General features: G+C 34.9%; 2 protein-coding genes across 4 annotated transcripts in view; both read right to left on the reverse strand.

Annotated features, from left to right (window-relative positions):
* Positions 1–252: 252 nt before the first annotated feature.
* LOC113237412 (ankyrin repeat and MYND domain-containing protein 2) lies at positions 253–2,533 on the reverse strand. The gene is made up of 2 exons (XM_026473863.1): positions 2,302–2,533; positions 253–2,089 (listed from the first exon to the last, which is right to left on the reverse strand). Exons 1-2 carry the CDS (start codon positions 2,494–2,496, stop codon positions 1,091–1,093), a joined length of 1,194 nt encoding a protein of 397 aa, XP_026329648.1. The 5' UTR covers positions 2,497–2,533; the 3' UTR covers positions 253–1,090.
* Positions 2,534–9,365: 6,832 nt separating this feature from the next.
* The window catches only part of LOC113237627 (sodium-dependent dopamine transporter), a 69,543-nt gene continuing 66,117 nt past the window's right edge, over positions 9,366–12,791 (reverse strand). For 2 of the 3 annotated variants that reach the window (XM_026474234.1, XM_026474232.1), the window contains exons 10-12: positions 12,445–12,673; positions 11,268–11,536; positions 10,551–11,162 (exon numbers count right to left, since the gene is read on the reverse strand). In XM_026474234.1, the coding sequence (XP_026330019.1) occupies positions 10,995–11,162; positions 11,268–11,536; positions 12,445–12,673 (666 nt within the window). In that variant the 3' untranslated portion in view covers positions 10,551–10,994. Of the gene's footprint in view, positions 9,649–10,550; positions 11,163–11,267; positions 11,537–12,444; positions 12,674–12,791 lie in introns of those variants that run through there. The other variant, XM_026474233.1, reaches the window with a different exon arrangement.

Genomic DNA, 12,791 nt, shown 5'->3' on the forward strand with positions numbered 1-12,791 from the left:
GAGCATTGTAGTAGGATGTTTGGTATGATTCCTCCTCCTCCATGTACACTCTGTATAAAGGGTTGTCTGCGATATCTAAATTGAAAAGGTGTGTATCATATTGACCCGTTAAGGCGGTAGTTAGATTGCGCAGATCTTGCCATTTAAGACTAAGAAATTTGGGCTTACGATTCTTTATGTAGGGAGTCGATATTATAACAAAAGTTATTTTCCAAATAATTTTATTTCAACACTTAGTATTCCACATATCGCTTAAGTTAATGTCCACAAAGTGTAGTTTATTCTAAACATTGCTCATAATACTATAAATGCAAAGTTAACACATAGTTTTATGATTTGGTGCAATAAATAATGTATAAGAAGGAATCTATTTGTATAAATTGTTGAACATTTCACAAAACTATTCCGATTGAAAAGTAATCCTAATTGAAAATTTGAAGGACAAAATTGATTAGTCCGTTAAAAAAAAGGAGTCAAATGCGTATTAAAATTGATTATACAATCGTGTTGATTATATACTGAATTCAATAGAAATACTTTCATTTAAACTTATAAATATTATTATAAATTTCTATATTAAACAGAGGTTAAACAAGTCATAATTATTTGAAGGAATAGTGGGTATATAATTTCAATTTCAACTTACATCTTTTTATATTCGCATGTCACTATATGCAAGTTATTTATGAATTTTAATAAAAAAGGATAATGTTCAATAACAATTAATTAGAGTAAGCAATCCAGCCATTAAAAATGGCACAACACGTAAATTCCAACTAGAGACAATAACTATTTAAAGATGAACAACGAAATGCTTTCTAATAAGAAAATACATAAATACTTTTGACACATTATACCAATGTGATACTCATACTTTCATACTACATAGTTGGTAAAATTTTTACTATATCAATCAATCAATGAATCTACGTAAGCATTAAGTCATTGACTGTGTATCTAGTACATAAAAATCAAGAGATTTGTGGAAGACAAATTTCAGAAAAAGATAATGTTGAAGTTTTTCTTAACACTAAACATTTAGATTTCATTATACAATATCACTTAAATTATTTCTTTTAAAGTTTACTTATTAACCAGCTACTATGTTCTGTAACTCAGCGCTCAATTCATTCACATCTATATTATTGTTAGCTTGGTTGTTGTTTGTGGCTGGCTGGGGCTGTGCACTAGTTTCACGGTTACAGGCTTTCTTGTGTACAAACCAATGCAAGCGCTGGCATTCTCTGTCACAATACTGGACAGATTTGCATTTGGAACATTTTTTTGCTGGTTTTTCTTCACCACATGTGACGCAATAAGAAACAGCATCAACAAACCCCCTCTGCCCATTGATTGTGCAATTAATCACTGACAATGCAGGTGGAGGATCATTGCTAGTTAGAGCAGAAACCATCTGGTGAAACGTAGTACTTTCCCTAAAAGGGAATTCTCTAATACAGTCCTTCAAAAATTGATCCATCAGATCTTGAGACACTCCATTTTTGCCTGGCTTCAATAGCCTTTTTGCGATAACTTCAACAACATCATACTTTTTTTGATCCTTGTCTGTGTTTACTTTCTGTCTGTTGTAAATAATATTTATTTCTTTAACCATGAATGAAAAGTAATGGTATTTGAAGGCCATCACTTCATTTGTCTCACTTCCTTTAGCCATTTCCCGCTTGCAGAGCATTTCAAGTACTTTACTGACTTTAGCTGCGTTTTCCAGCAAGCCAGGAATGTGTTGAACATTGAGAGCTATACGAATTGGGTGAACATTAACTCCAAGAACAAATTTATGAACTGAATCAACTAAGAAAGGGGGGAGATAAGGCTCACTCTGCTGTCCTTGAATGATGCTGTAGTAAGCTATTTCACTGCGTGGAATGTAATTATTGATAGTAGCGACAGTGTGGTGGTTACCAACAAATGCTGCCATCTGTGAAGCAGTGCGGCCTACAGAGTTGGTAGCTATTGACTTAGCTCCGGCATCCAGAAGTAGCTTGCAGACTTCCGAACTACCCGATAGAGCGCCAAAATGCAGAGCAGTGTAGTTGTACTCATGTTTCCCAGAATTCACATTAGCACCCTGAAATGCAGAGAAGAATGCTTCTAAAAACAACTACTCATAGATAACTATAACCTATATATACCTATAACATTGTATATAGTCTAGTCTAGATTTGTACGTATTCATTACAATGGATCAATAATGCAAGACAACAAGCAATGGCTGCCAATATGCATAGTAATACGCTAATGTGAGAGACCTTGTGGCAGAAAACAATTGATATTACTTACTCTATCAAGCAATGTTTGCACCATCTCCTTGTTGCCCTTATACGCAGCGTGCTGGAGTGCCGTCATGCCATTTTCATCATACAGATCGACACTGCCTTTGTGTTGCGCGAGAAAATTGTTAAACTCTGCCAAGTTCCCTTGCGCTATCGCGTCGAAAATTTTCTTCTCTAAATTTTCTTTTTTCTGATCCTCCATGATTAAGGTTTATACGATTTCAGTAATAAATAATTATCGGGAAATATTTTTACAATCCACAATAGACTCACAACCTCGAATTAAACTGTCAATCAACTGTCAAGTCACTGACAGATAAAATTTTTCTTTCGTCCAAAAAAAAAAACTACCTAAGTCAAGGATCATACTGCCTCATCTTCAGTAGAGAAGTAACATTTAATAAAAAAATTTTAATGTTGGTTAAATTGCTCTAAGGTTATACTAATCAACTTCAACTGAAAACGCGAGACGCGTTCATTCATTTTCTGTTAATCGTCCAAAAATACATCTGTAGCTCTGAATCTCGGACTATTAGTACCCGTACCTGAGAAGCATTACACTGTAACCGCCATTTTTATAATTTTACAGGAGAAGCGATTTTCTGTCAAAATGCAGTATGTATAACATTTAGGTTGCCTTAAAAATAAAACTGATCAATATTTAATAACAGTATGTTCTAATAGTCAAAGTTTGGTAATTAGAGATCAAGGCTGTTTACATAATGAGATCAAAATCTTACTTTTAGCGATATTTACACCAAAACAAAAAAAAACTAGTTCACATACCGTGTTCTGCTTTTAAACAAAAATCAAATAGAAAAAAGTTACCGTAATGTAATGTGACACCTCTCACAAATGAAAAAAAATACAACATAAAAATTCTGTATTCTTCCAGAAGCAGGTATAGACTACAGAGCAGTGTTCATTAATTAAACATCTATAAAACGAAAGTGTAACTCCCATGACTGACATGACATTGGCAAAATTCTACAAGAGAAGCCAGAAACTTAAAAATAAAATAGAACATGAAAATTGTTGTAATTAATTATTATTTTAACTAAAGTAACCTTTATCAGTATCAGTCATTCCATTACATTAATACAGACATTAATTTGACTGATACTGTAATTAATTATTATTTTAACTAAAGTAACCTTTGTCAGTATCAGTAGGTGTGATGGGATGACTGATACTGACAAGGGTTACATTAGTTAAAAAATAAGTTAACTTTTTTTGTTGCTACAAAATGTATGAAGAAGTTTCTATTTATGTTCAAAATTACTTTTTTTTATTATTTTTTCATGAAAATAGTACAATAATTCCATTGACGTACAAATAAAATTCCTAATATTTCGGAGTCACGTACGTGTACTATGTACAGTGATGTATCCCTTGTGAAGTTTTGGATCAGGAGGCGTCCAGTCAAAATCGGAATCGTTATTATCTGTAGCATAAGGATCAGCGGGAGTGTCAACGAAATTTTTATTATCTCAGATTACAGATCTCTGAGAATTCTTTACCAATTCATTGTACTCGTCTAGCTGTGCAGACAGCCCCCATATCTTTCTACATGCATAAATTTAAGTATCAACCTCTTGGTTATACGGGAAGGGCACTATAACCTGTGCGAGCAATCCCGCACAGGGACCTTCTCAGTCAGGTCTTAGCCCCAGATCAGCCCGTTTGCACGGACTTCATCCAGTTCTCAAAAGTCTAGTGCCTTGGGTGAGCTGCCCCAGGTACACGTACAGCGCCCTCTGGAAAATAGTTCCAGATAGGTACCGAAGCTGTAGACACGCTCACTTAAACGGTTGCCACCGTTAAGCCGTCGACTCTAAGTCAACTACGAAATCTCCTCTTTGGTGGCGGAGCTGTAGGCACGCTCATTTCTCGACGCCGAAACGTCTCTGCAGTTCCCATAAACCTCGCATCTGGAGGGATCGAAGGATGTCTAGGTTATCCTTTACTGGTTCTCTGGGCTAGTGCCGAAGATGCTGACAATGTCCGGACATAGCTTCCGACTTAATGTGCAACTCACGTGAACCGCGCATCTCTTCGCCTTAGGCCTTCGTCTAGAACGCGATTGCTGCGTGTGGGACAAACGCCCCGGCCACATGTTACCGGGGCAGGCGACCATGTTCATCCCTGCAGCTAACCACAAACCCCGGCGAGTTCATACCTAAGTCCGGGTCCACCAGAGACTCTGAATCTGTTGGGTCAGTAGATAGAATCAGCACTCGATGTGCAAACAGACTATCATCACTCGAATGAGAATTTAATTTGTAGCTTTGACATGAAGATGTTTGCCGAGTTGATACATGGCCAATTTGTAACAAACAGTTCGATATATTGTTAACAGAACCCACTGATGGGATTGGTATAGGAACTTTTCATATTTAAACAGAATTTTTTCTTGAATTTATTTAAGGGCAGCGAGACCATCTAACCTCCATTCGAGGATTTCGCGGTGTATTCTTTGATCAGGCTCCGACGAATCGTGGTCTATATACTATTATTTATTTTCGTTATCTCATAACATTATACTGTATCTGTATTAAAATTGAGCATAACACCGTAACAAAGTCAAAGTCAAAGTCAAAGATTATTTATTCCATAGGTAAAATAAATTTACACTTGAAAACGTCACATTTAAGCTTAAGCTACTGCTCGTTCACTACGCTGACCTCCCCGAGAAGAACGAGCAAGAAACTCTAGGGATTGCTCTTTTCAAATAAACTTAAATGCTATGGAATACACTTTGAATCAAATTTGTGTGGATTCTGGAGCCATGTCGTCTTTCCATACATCTTTATCTAACACGTAGTCTTCAATTTTGTAATATGATTTTTCGATCAAAATATTTTTAATGTAGTTTTTAAACTTAGGAAATGATAAACTTAATATATGCTCCGCAATCTTATTGTAAAAACGTATACAGTTCCCCATAAAAGAGTTGTTTACCTTGGTTAAACGAAATCGTGGTACCATGAGTTTGGACTTAGCTCTAAGGTTAATATTATGGATATCTTCTTTCTTATTGAAATTATGTATATTTTTACGGGCATATAAAATATTTGAGTAAATGTACTGTGATGCCACAGTCATGATACCAGTCTCCTTAAACTTTTCTCTGAGAGATACCCGAGAGCCTAGACGGTATACACAGAACGAATCGCTCGTTTTTGCAATACAAATATGGTTTGAATATCTGCCGCTTTACCCCACATGAGAATCCCGTAGGACATTATACTATGGAAGTAACTAAAGTAAACTAGTCTAGCAGTACTAACATCGGTAAGCTCACGTATTCTGCGGACTGCGTATGCAGCTGCGTATATAACTCCGAACTTACAATAAAATGTTTCGTAGTGGGTAGCGGTCTTACATCAAAATACTTTTAAACAACTCAGTACCTTTGGCGAATTTCGTAGACACAGTTTTATGGGTCGATAGAGCTCGAAAAATTTTGTAGGATACCGTTAAAAACTCAAAATCGTAAAAAATGGAGTTAGTGTTATGCTTCTCAGGTACGGATACGGTTATAGGTATAATATAACATAGGTACACTTTAGATTTTGGCTAGTTTTCAATAGTAAGGAGTAAGTGGCATGGCACTCTATATTTATTTAAAATGAATTGCAATAGTTTCCGAAAATAAGGAATAGCCATAAATGTAGGTAAGTAAATAAAACTCATTTTTACAGTAAGTAAATATAAACAAATTTATTCTAAAATCAATAGTCATAATGGCTGATATAACTATTGATTAATCACAATAACATCAACAGCTAATGCATTGTAATATGATTGTAATATAATAATGAATTACAACATACAACACAATATACAAGTACGACGGTAATCATCGTAAAATAACGACTATAGGTGAAGTTTCACTAACATTTTTTTATTATGTTGAATATATTCATTAATGTATAATAATTATCATCTACAAAATGCACCATGTTCCTAAACGTTAAAATAGTGCATTAATGCTGATATTATATACGAAGTAAATCCTACAAACTTTTTAATGAGAACAAACAAATCTACTTTATATTAGAGTCTACACGTTTTTTTAACCTCGAAGCGTGTGTGGAGCGAAATTCCACGTCTCTTACGTATTATTTCTTTTATAATCAATACATATGTTAGTACAATTCATCAGTCCGCATTGCCCAAGACGGAGTGACGAATAGCACACAAAAATAGATTAATAAGAAAATGGAGCGATTTTTTAAAATATGCAACAACAATATTGACACTAATCACAACATTTAGAGAAAAAATTCTTTCTACTACTTCAAAGTTTTTTTTTTAATTTTGTCAGTTTTGCATAGATAGCATTGATAACTTTATACTATGACTACTTACTTTTAAAGATGTGGGTATATGAACAATAGTTACATTGAGTTAGATAAGTTTTTTATAATCTAAGTTTCTATTATCTACACAGCATTTCTTTGACCTTAATATTAAATTTGTTAAAGGTACGATTATTATTAGTTTGACTACTTACTTTATAAACATTGATTAAATAACATGATTAGATTTATTTTATTTAAATAATGGTGTCATCTCTCACCTAAAAATCAACTACACATTTAAATATTTTATGCAAACGTAAAAATAAAAGTGTAATTGAAGAATTAATAGGTATATAGTGCGAAATAAAAACTAAGTCACCTGGGTAACAAAATAACAATAGATAAATAACACATAATAACACAATAATAAAAGATGTAGGTAAAAGAATGTAACGTACTAGGTACGTGAAACACGTATTCAAAACTAACATTAATAACTCTGTTAGCTCTACCTTTAATGTAAATTTTCCTTAAATATTAATGCTACCAATACACGTAGTATTTAAAAAAATAAAGCAATATTATCGTTAAATATTTTGATTACGCTACCCAATTATATTGGAATATCTAATGTAAATATTTATTTGGGTAAAACTGGATTGCATATAAATCTAACCATTAAGTACCTAAGGGCGCATTTAATTAGACGCTTATAGAAACATTTCAGTGGTACCCTTGGCGCTGCAGCAGCTTTAATACTAATTTTCATACAATATTTCAAAGCGCCCCTGCAGTGCCACTGTAGTGACATGAACGCACCATTTTTATAGTCACAATTAGTGAACTTAAAATTACTGAAGCGCTACAGACGCACGGCTGCCGCGTCACAGTCGCGCTACTGTACCGTTTCTATAGCGTCTAATTAGAAGGCGCCCTAAAAATATATAGTGTTAAACGCTACAAGAAGTGACATAATTCAATCGATTTCATAGGGAAAGTTTTGGTGGGTAACTAGCAAAATAATTACATTTATTAAAAAAGCAGTGGATTGTTAAAATTTATAATAAATTTGTTCCAGCTTCAACCTTCTATTATGTTTTTCTTTTTATAATAGATTCAACTATTCTAAATAAATCTATCCTAAAAACATCGACGGTTGTCTGAGTATTGAATACTTAAATATGATAAACTTTTATTCGTTATTTCTTGACTAATATAGATATTTATTGTATCTACTTAGATAATTTACTACCAATAGATATTTTTTGCCCAATAACATGTAATTTCACTCTATACAATGATTCTTTTAACATGTTTCCATCTATCGTTCTTTTTTTAAATAATAGCTGTTTTACGTAATTATTAATTATAATTACTACGATAATCTTTATAAATATAGGCTGTTAATAAATATAGTTACAGAAATGTAATGACTACTATATAAATATAACTAGAATCTTTTTTGTTAAAAAAATAGTTATTACATTTTAAAATAAAAACGCTCTACTGAGCTGTACGTATAATTTCATAAAAGATGATCTAAAATATCATATTATTGTATCACATACATGTACTTCGTTTAAACTGAATTGTTTAATATTATTACCAATGGTCGAAAAAAGGTGTCCCACATATGTAGATACATGTCTAGATATAGCTACAAGGAGCGAAATAGAGTTGTTAAAACCACCAATTATTGATTAATTACTTTCTCGAAATCCGGATTTTCGAAAATGGTTTTACTACATCGTCAGACAAAACTACTGAACTAGGAAGTTGAAGTTGGATTTTAAAGTAATTCTAACGGTGCCTTGTAAAACAAATGACCTGAAATGATGAAAAAATAACTGATCTTTTACCGAAGCTTAGAATAAAAAAGTAACGAAAATGGTCACTCTCCGCCCCTCTCTAGCTTTAGATACAGCACTGCGCCCCGCACATTGACGGAACGGCAACAAGGCTGTCAGTTATCTACTGCAATTTTTACATGGCACTATTATTACTTCAAATAACTTTTTACTAGGCACATTATTACATGGCACTATTATTACTAAAAACTAAATTACTTCAAAATCCAACTTCGATTCCTAGGTCAGTAGTTTGTACTACGATTCCGTCATCATTTTTTTAATGTTTGGTGGTTTTAATAACTCTATGTCGCTCCTTGTAGTTATGTCTATACATGCATCTACATAATTGGAACACCTTTTTCCGACCAATTTACCAAAGATTTTATAAATAAAAAAGGTAGATATGATATATAAGCGCTTAACACATGGCATGCCAAATGTTGACTAATTAGCTAATGAAATTGCCGAATGTCAGGAACGTCCAATAACAATCGGTCGAAATCAGGGTTATTGCTAATGCAGGTTTTAACATAAACAACCTCTTAACTTTAGTGTTTTCCCCCCATATTACTACCCTATGTAAATCATCCAGATAAACAATATATGCTTATAAATTTGTGTTACATGTTTGTGATGTCTTTTGATTTAGGTTCTCACCTGAGTATTTCTGCGTACCAACCCATCAACACCGGTTATTGTCTCAATAGAAGTCAATGGTTTTTTTTTTCTTTCGGCTGTGACATTGGCAAAATCATCATTTCATATAATGATGGAGCCATAAAAAATAAAAAGTGCAGTGAAGTGACGCAGGTTTTTGACACATCAGCGGATGCAGATACTGATGCTGATTTTATCTATTTAAAAAAAAAAGTGTGAAAAAAGTATTCATCTTTACTGAACCTGTCTACATGAAAAAGCTTTCTATTTTCTTTAGTATAGTAATAAAATATTATTTTAATAATGTTACGACATTTGTTAATAAAAGAAGCAATCAGCATATATAGCTTAATCCTACTGGATTACTTCTTTTCTTTCTTTCGTACGGGAGCTTTTTCGGCTTGCAGTCTGTTTCTGGGAGGGTTATAAATATTTCCGCGTACCTTTTAGATCATGTCACGACTCGAACATCCGCAAGAATATCAGCATCAATCAATACGGAGGCTGATGCAGATGCGGATGCTGATATTCGCAACAAACCTGGTGAAAATATAAAAGATGTCGTCATGTGTTATGAGACCTTATACAAACTAAACATTGCGTACTTATGATTGTGTAGTCAATGTGGCGCATATAACATTACTACCTTTTTGTTTACTTATTATTAAATCTTTGATCGTATTTGTTGCTATATTATCATTTATTTGCTCAATGAATCAACACTTGAGAGTCCACAGCTACAAAGATTAAATTAAGTATGTGTCGGATAAATACAGACTATATCTAAGATAAAGCACAATATCAGTTCTTATCCGTCCTTTTGAAAATCACTCACTCTAACTGAATTCACCTATACACCGTGAAATTTTAGTTACAAAAACACATAAAGTACAACAAACATGACCTTCATAGAACAAAACGTTTTACTACACTTACAAATTATCTTGTAAACGTGTTCCTCCTGTTACGAACAGACGTGCCACTTACACGTGTCTCATAAAATAATACGTATATTTAGAGGTATATATAAAATTTTGACCACCATCCCTGTTGTACCACTGTTGTCTATTGATTGATATGAAAATTAAAACGAGAGGTTATTTCGTTCAACACGTAGCGTAGACGCGGACGGTCTGGCGCTCAAACAGCTGATTACCACTATTTCCTTTTCCATGGACATGATCATTTATTTACTACCACAATAATGAAATTAACTTTCCTAAGGATTGGAAATAACTTTACTAAGCAGCATGGAATTTTGATCTCGAATTTTTGATCGATAGCAAAACTTTTAAATGATTATTTTCGAGATACTACAAATGATTGCAGACTAGCTTTAGGTACTCTAGATTGCAAAGAACGAGTGTGCCGATAAAAACACAGATGAAGAATATGATACGTGAAAAACAATAGTAGGATTAGAGACACGGTCGGTGTACTTGGATATTTGTTGAATGCATTTTCCCTTTAAACATTAATTAAACACACAAAATCAAAAAACCGTCAGTAACGTAGCTTTTATGTTTCAAATTTGTCGCTTAGAAGACAACGGTTCAACTGAGCGAGCGCTTAAACAAGGACGAGGTCATTATTATCCCAATAACTACTATTTTCTAATGTTAATGTAATGTAAATCAATGACTAAGCCTACTGAATCGGATAATTATAATTTCACGGCGTATATCACGTTCCTTCACGATAATTAAATTTATTACTGAAGATATTTTTAAAACTCAAACTTGACAACTAGCAGCAATGACCTTGTTATCAATCTGGGACCATAACCTCTTATAACCTCACTTTTGTCCTTATAGAACATAAATGACATTAAAAAAGTCGGCGTACCTGCGACGCTACACATAGTAGACGTCGAAGGAGAGTGATGCTCAGACAAGCGCAGGCGCAGCGGCCAGCGCAGGTGGCTGTGTTGGCGTTGTAGGGGTGTTAACAGTCGACGATAACCTCACACCGCCACTCTCTGATACTACTACACCGTTGTGAACTGCCCTAGCGCCTTCTGTGTCCGCATATGGTGTAGTTAGGATGCGTAGACGCTGAAATTGAGTAATTAATTAAGTGATGTTGTAATAGAAAAGGTACCTTATTGCATACGATGCAATAGAATAAAAGTAAAGAAAAAAGTAATACCAGCAACGTACCTCAAAAAAACTGCCCTTTGTTGTTAAGATCTTGTAAATAGCAACTGTTGGAATGCACAGCACACTGGATCCTGCTATAGCCCATCCCAATGCGTTAGCCCAGTCGGGGTATATGTAGTCCTCGTATCGTAGCGGTTCGTAATCGAGGAGGCCATAGACTGTGATGAAGAGTAGGAACACTGGAGCAGCGAAACGCCAACAGAAGCGCCAGTACACGCCTGGTCTAAAGCCGATCATATCGCGGATGTCTTCACAAAAACGCTCGGTACCTGAATATTTATCAAGATGATCAAAGTAAATCTTTCAAGCAGTAAATACACGTACAGTCACAGTTTAAGATAAAGTGCAGGCCACACTGCGAACGAAAGTAACTACCTTAGCTTAGCTCACGTAGTTGTATGCGAAGCTAAGCTAAGAAAATACGTAGTAAGTAGTAACTACTATGCGGGGTTGAAGGGCGGCAGAAGGACGACATATTTTACATAGCTAGCAGGATCGTTGAATTAGTTTAGTTAGCTCGGTTAGCTGAGTTCGCGGTGTGAACCGAAGTATGAAAAGATGCCTCGGCTACGTGAGCTAAGCTAAGTTAGCACAGCTTCGTTCGCGGTGTTGTCTGCGCATAATACAAATGCTTTTTTTATTGTATAACAAAGAGCAAGTAGGGAAACTCCGCATGTTCAGTGTGTAAAAGCCTACAATACGCTCCGAGCATGGCGTTGGAAAAAAATAAGGTGTTTACAACAGTGTTCTCGCAGTATATTAAAATAACAGTTAAATGCACGAGATATTTACGTAGTAATAAGTATTATTACACGAGCATCGCGGATTGGTATCTTGATTAGGAATGAAATAGAAATGAAATGTTGAACAATTTTGGATTTGAGGAATTTTTATTCAAACTACCACAAACTCAACAATAAACACGTTTACTATTTAGTATCATTTTTGAAACATCGAGGGATCGCTTCAATTCTGCAATTAATAGCGCATGCGATGACCCGCGCTTTGCATCGCGAGTGCACTGCGGGATTATGCGAATGTACGCGTCCGTACATGGCGCGTGGCGGGCGGCACCCATACGAGCAGCGTAGCTACGTTTGTACGAATTTACCATACTTGTCTTGTTATATACTATTTATACTACGCTCTTTCCCCGAATTACCACCATACCGCTTACCATAAATCCAAGAAACTGCAATTGCTTCAAAGAAGACAGCTACTAATATAGAATATCCTGCAGCATATCGATCCAAGAGTTGGAAGAAGTAAAAGCCCCCTTTAGTGCAGGACGCCAGACCCACGAAGAAGTACAACGTAAAGAGACAGGCCACGAAGATTTCGCGATGACGTCCGATTGGAGGGAACTCATCGCTTAGAGCTGTTATTATTGCTTCAGAGCCGCCGAACTGAAAGTTATTATTGTTACAACATATTGAAGGTTTAGTACTCGTAATCTTCAAATTCAATTAGTCAAGTCTTAAATCCTGATCAATTGCCGGAGTTACCGCAATAGTGGGGTGCACG

The sequence above is a fragment of the Hyposmocoma kahamanoa genome, unplaced genomic scaffold, assembly GCF_003589595.1.
Source record: "Hyposmocoma kahamanoa isolate Upper Pololo Valley unplaced genomic scaffold, ASM358959v1 93, whole genome shotgun sequence".
NCBI lineage: Eukaryota > Metazoa > Arthropoda > Insecta > Lepidoptera > Cosmopterigidae > Hyposmocoma > Hyposmocoma kahamanoa.

Bases quoted from the DNA above. Each gene is read 5' to 3' on its own strand.
- LOC113237412 (XM_026473863.1), bottom strand. From the start codon at position 2,496: ATGGAGGATCAGAAAAAAGAAAATTTAGAGAAGAAAATTTTCGACGCG. The intron at 2,090-2,301 runs GTAAGTAATATC...TCTGCATTTCAG, and splicing joins TGCAAACATTGCTTGATAGA to GGTGCTAATGTGAATTCTGG.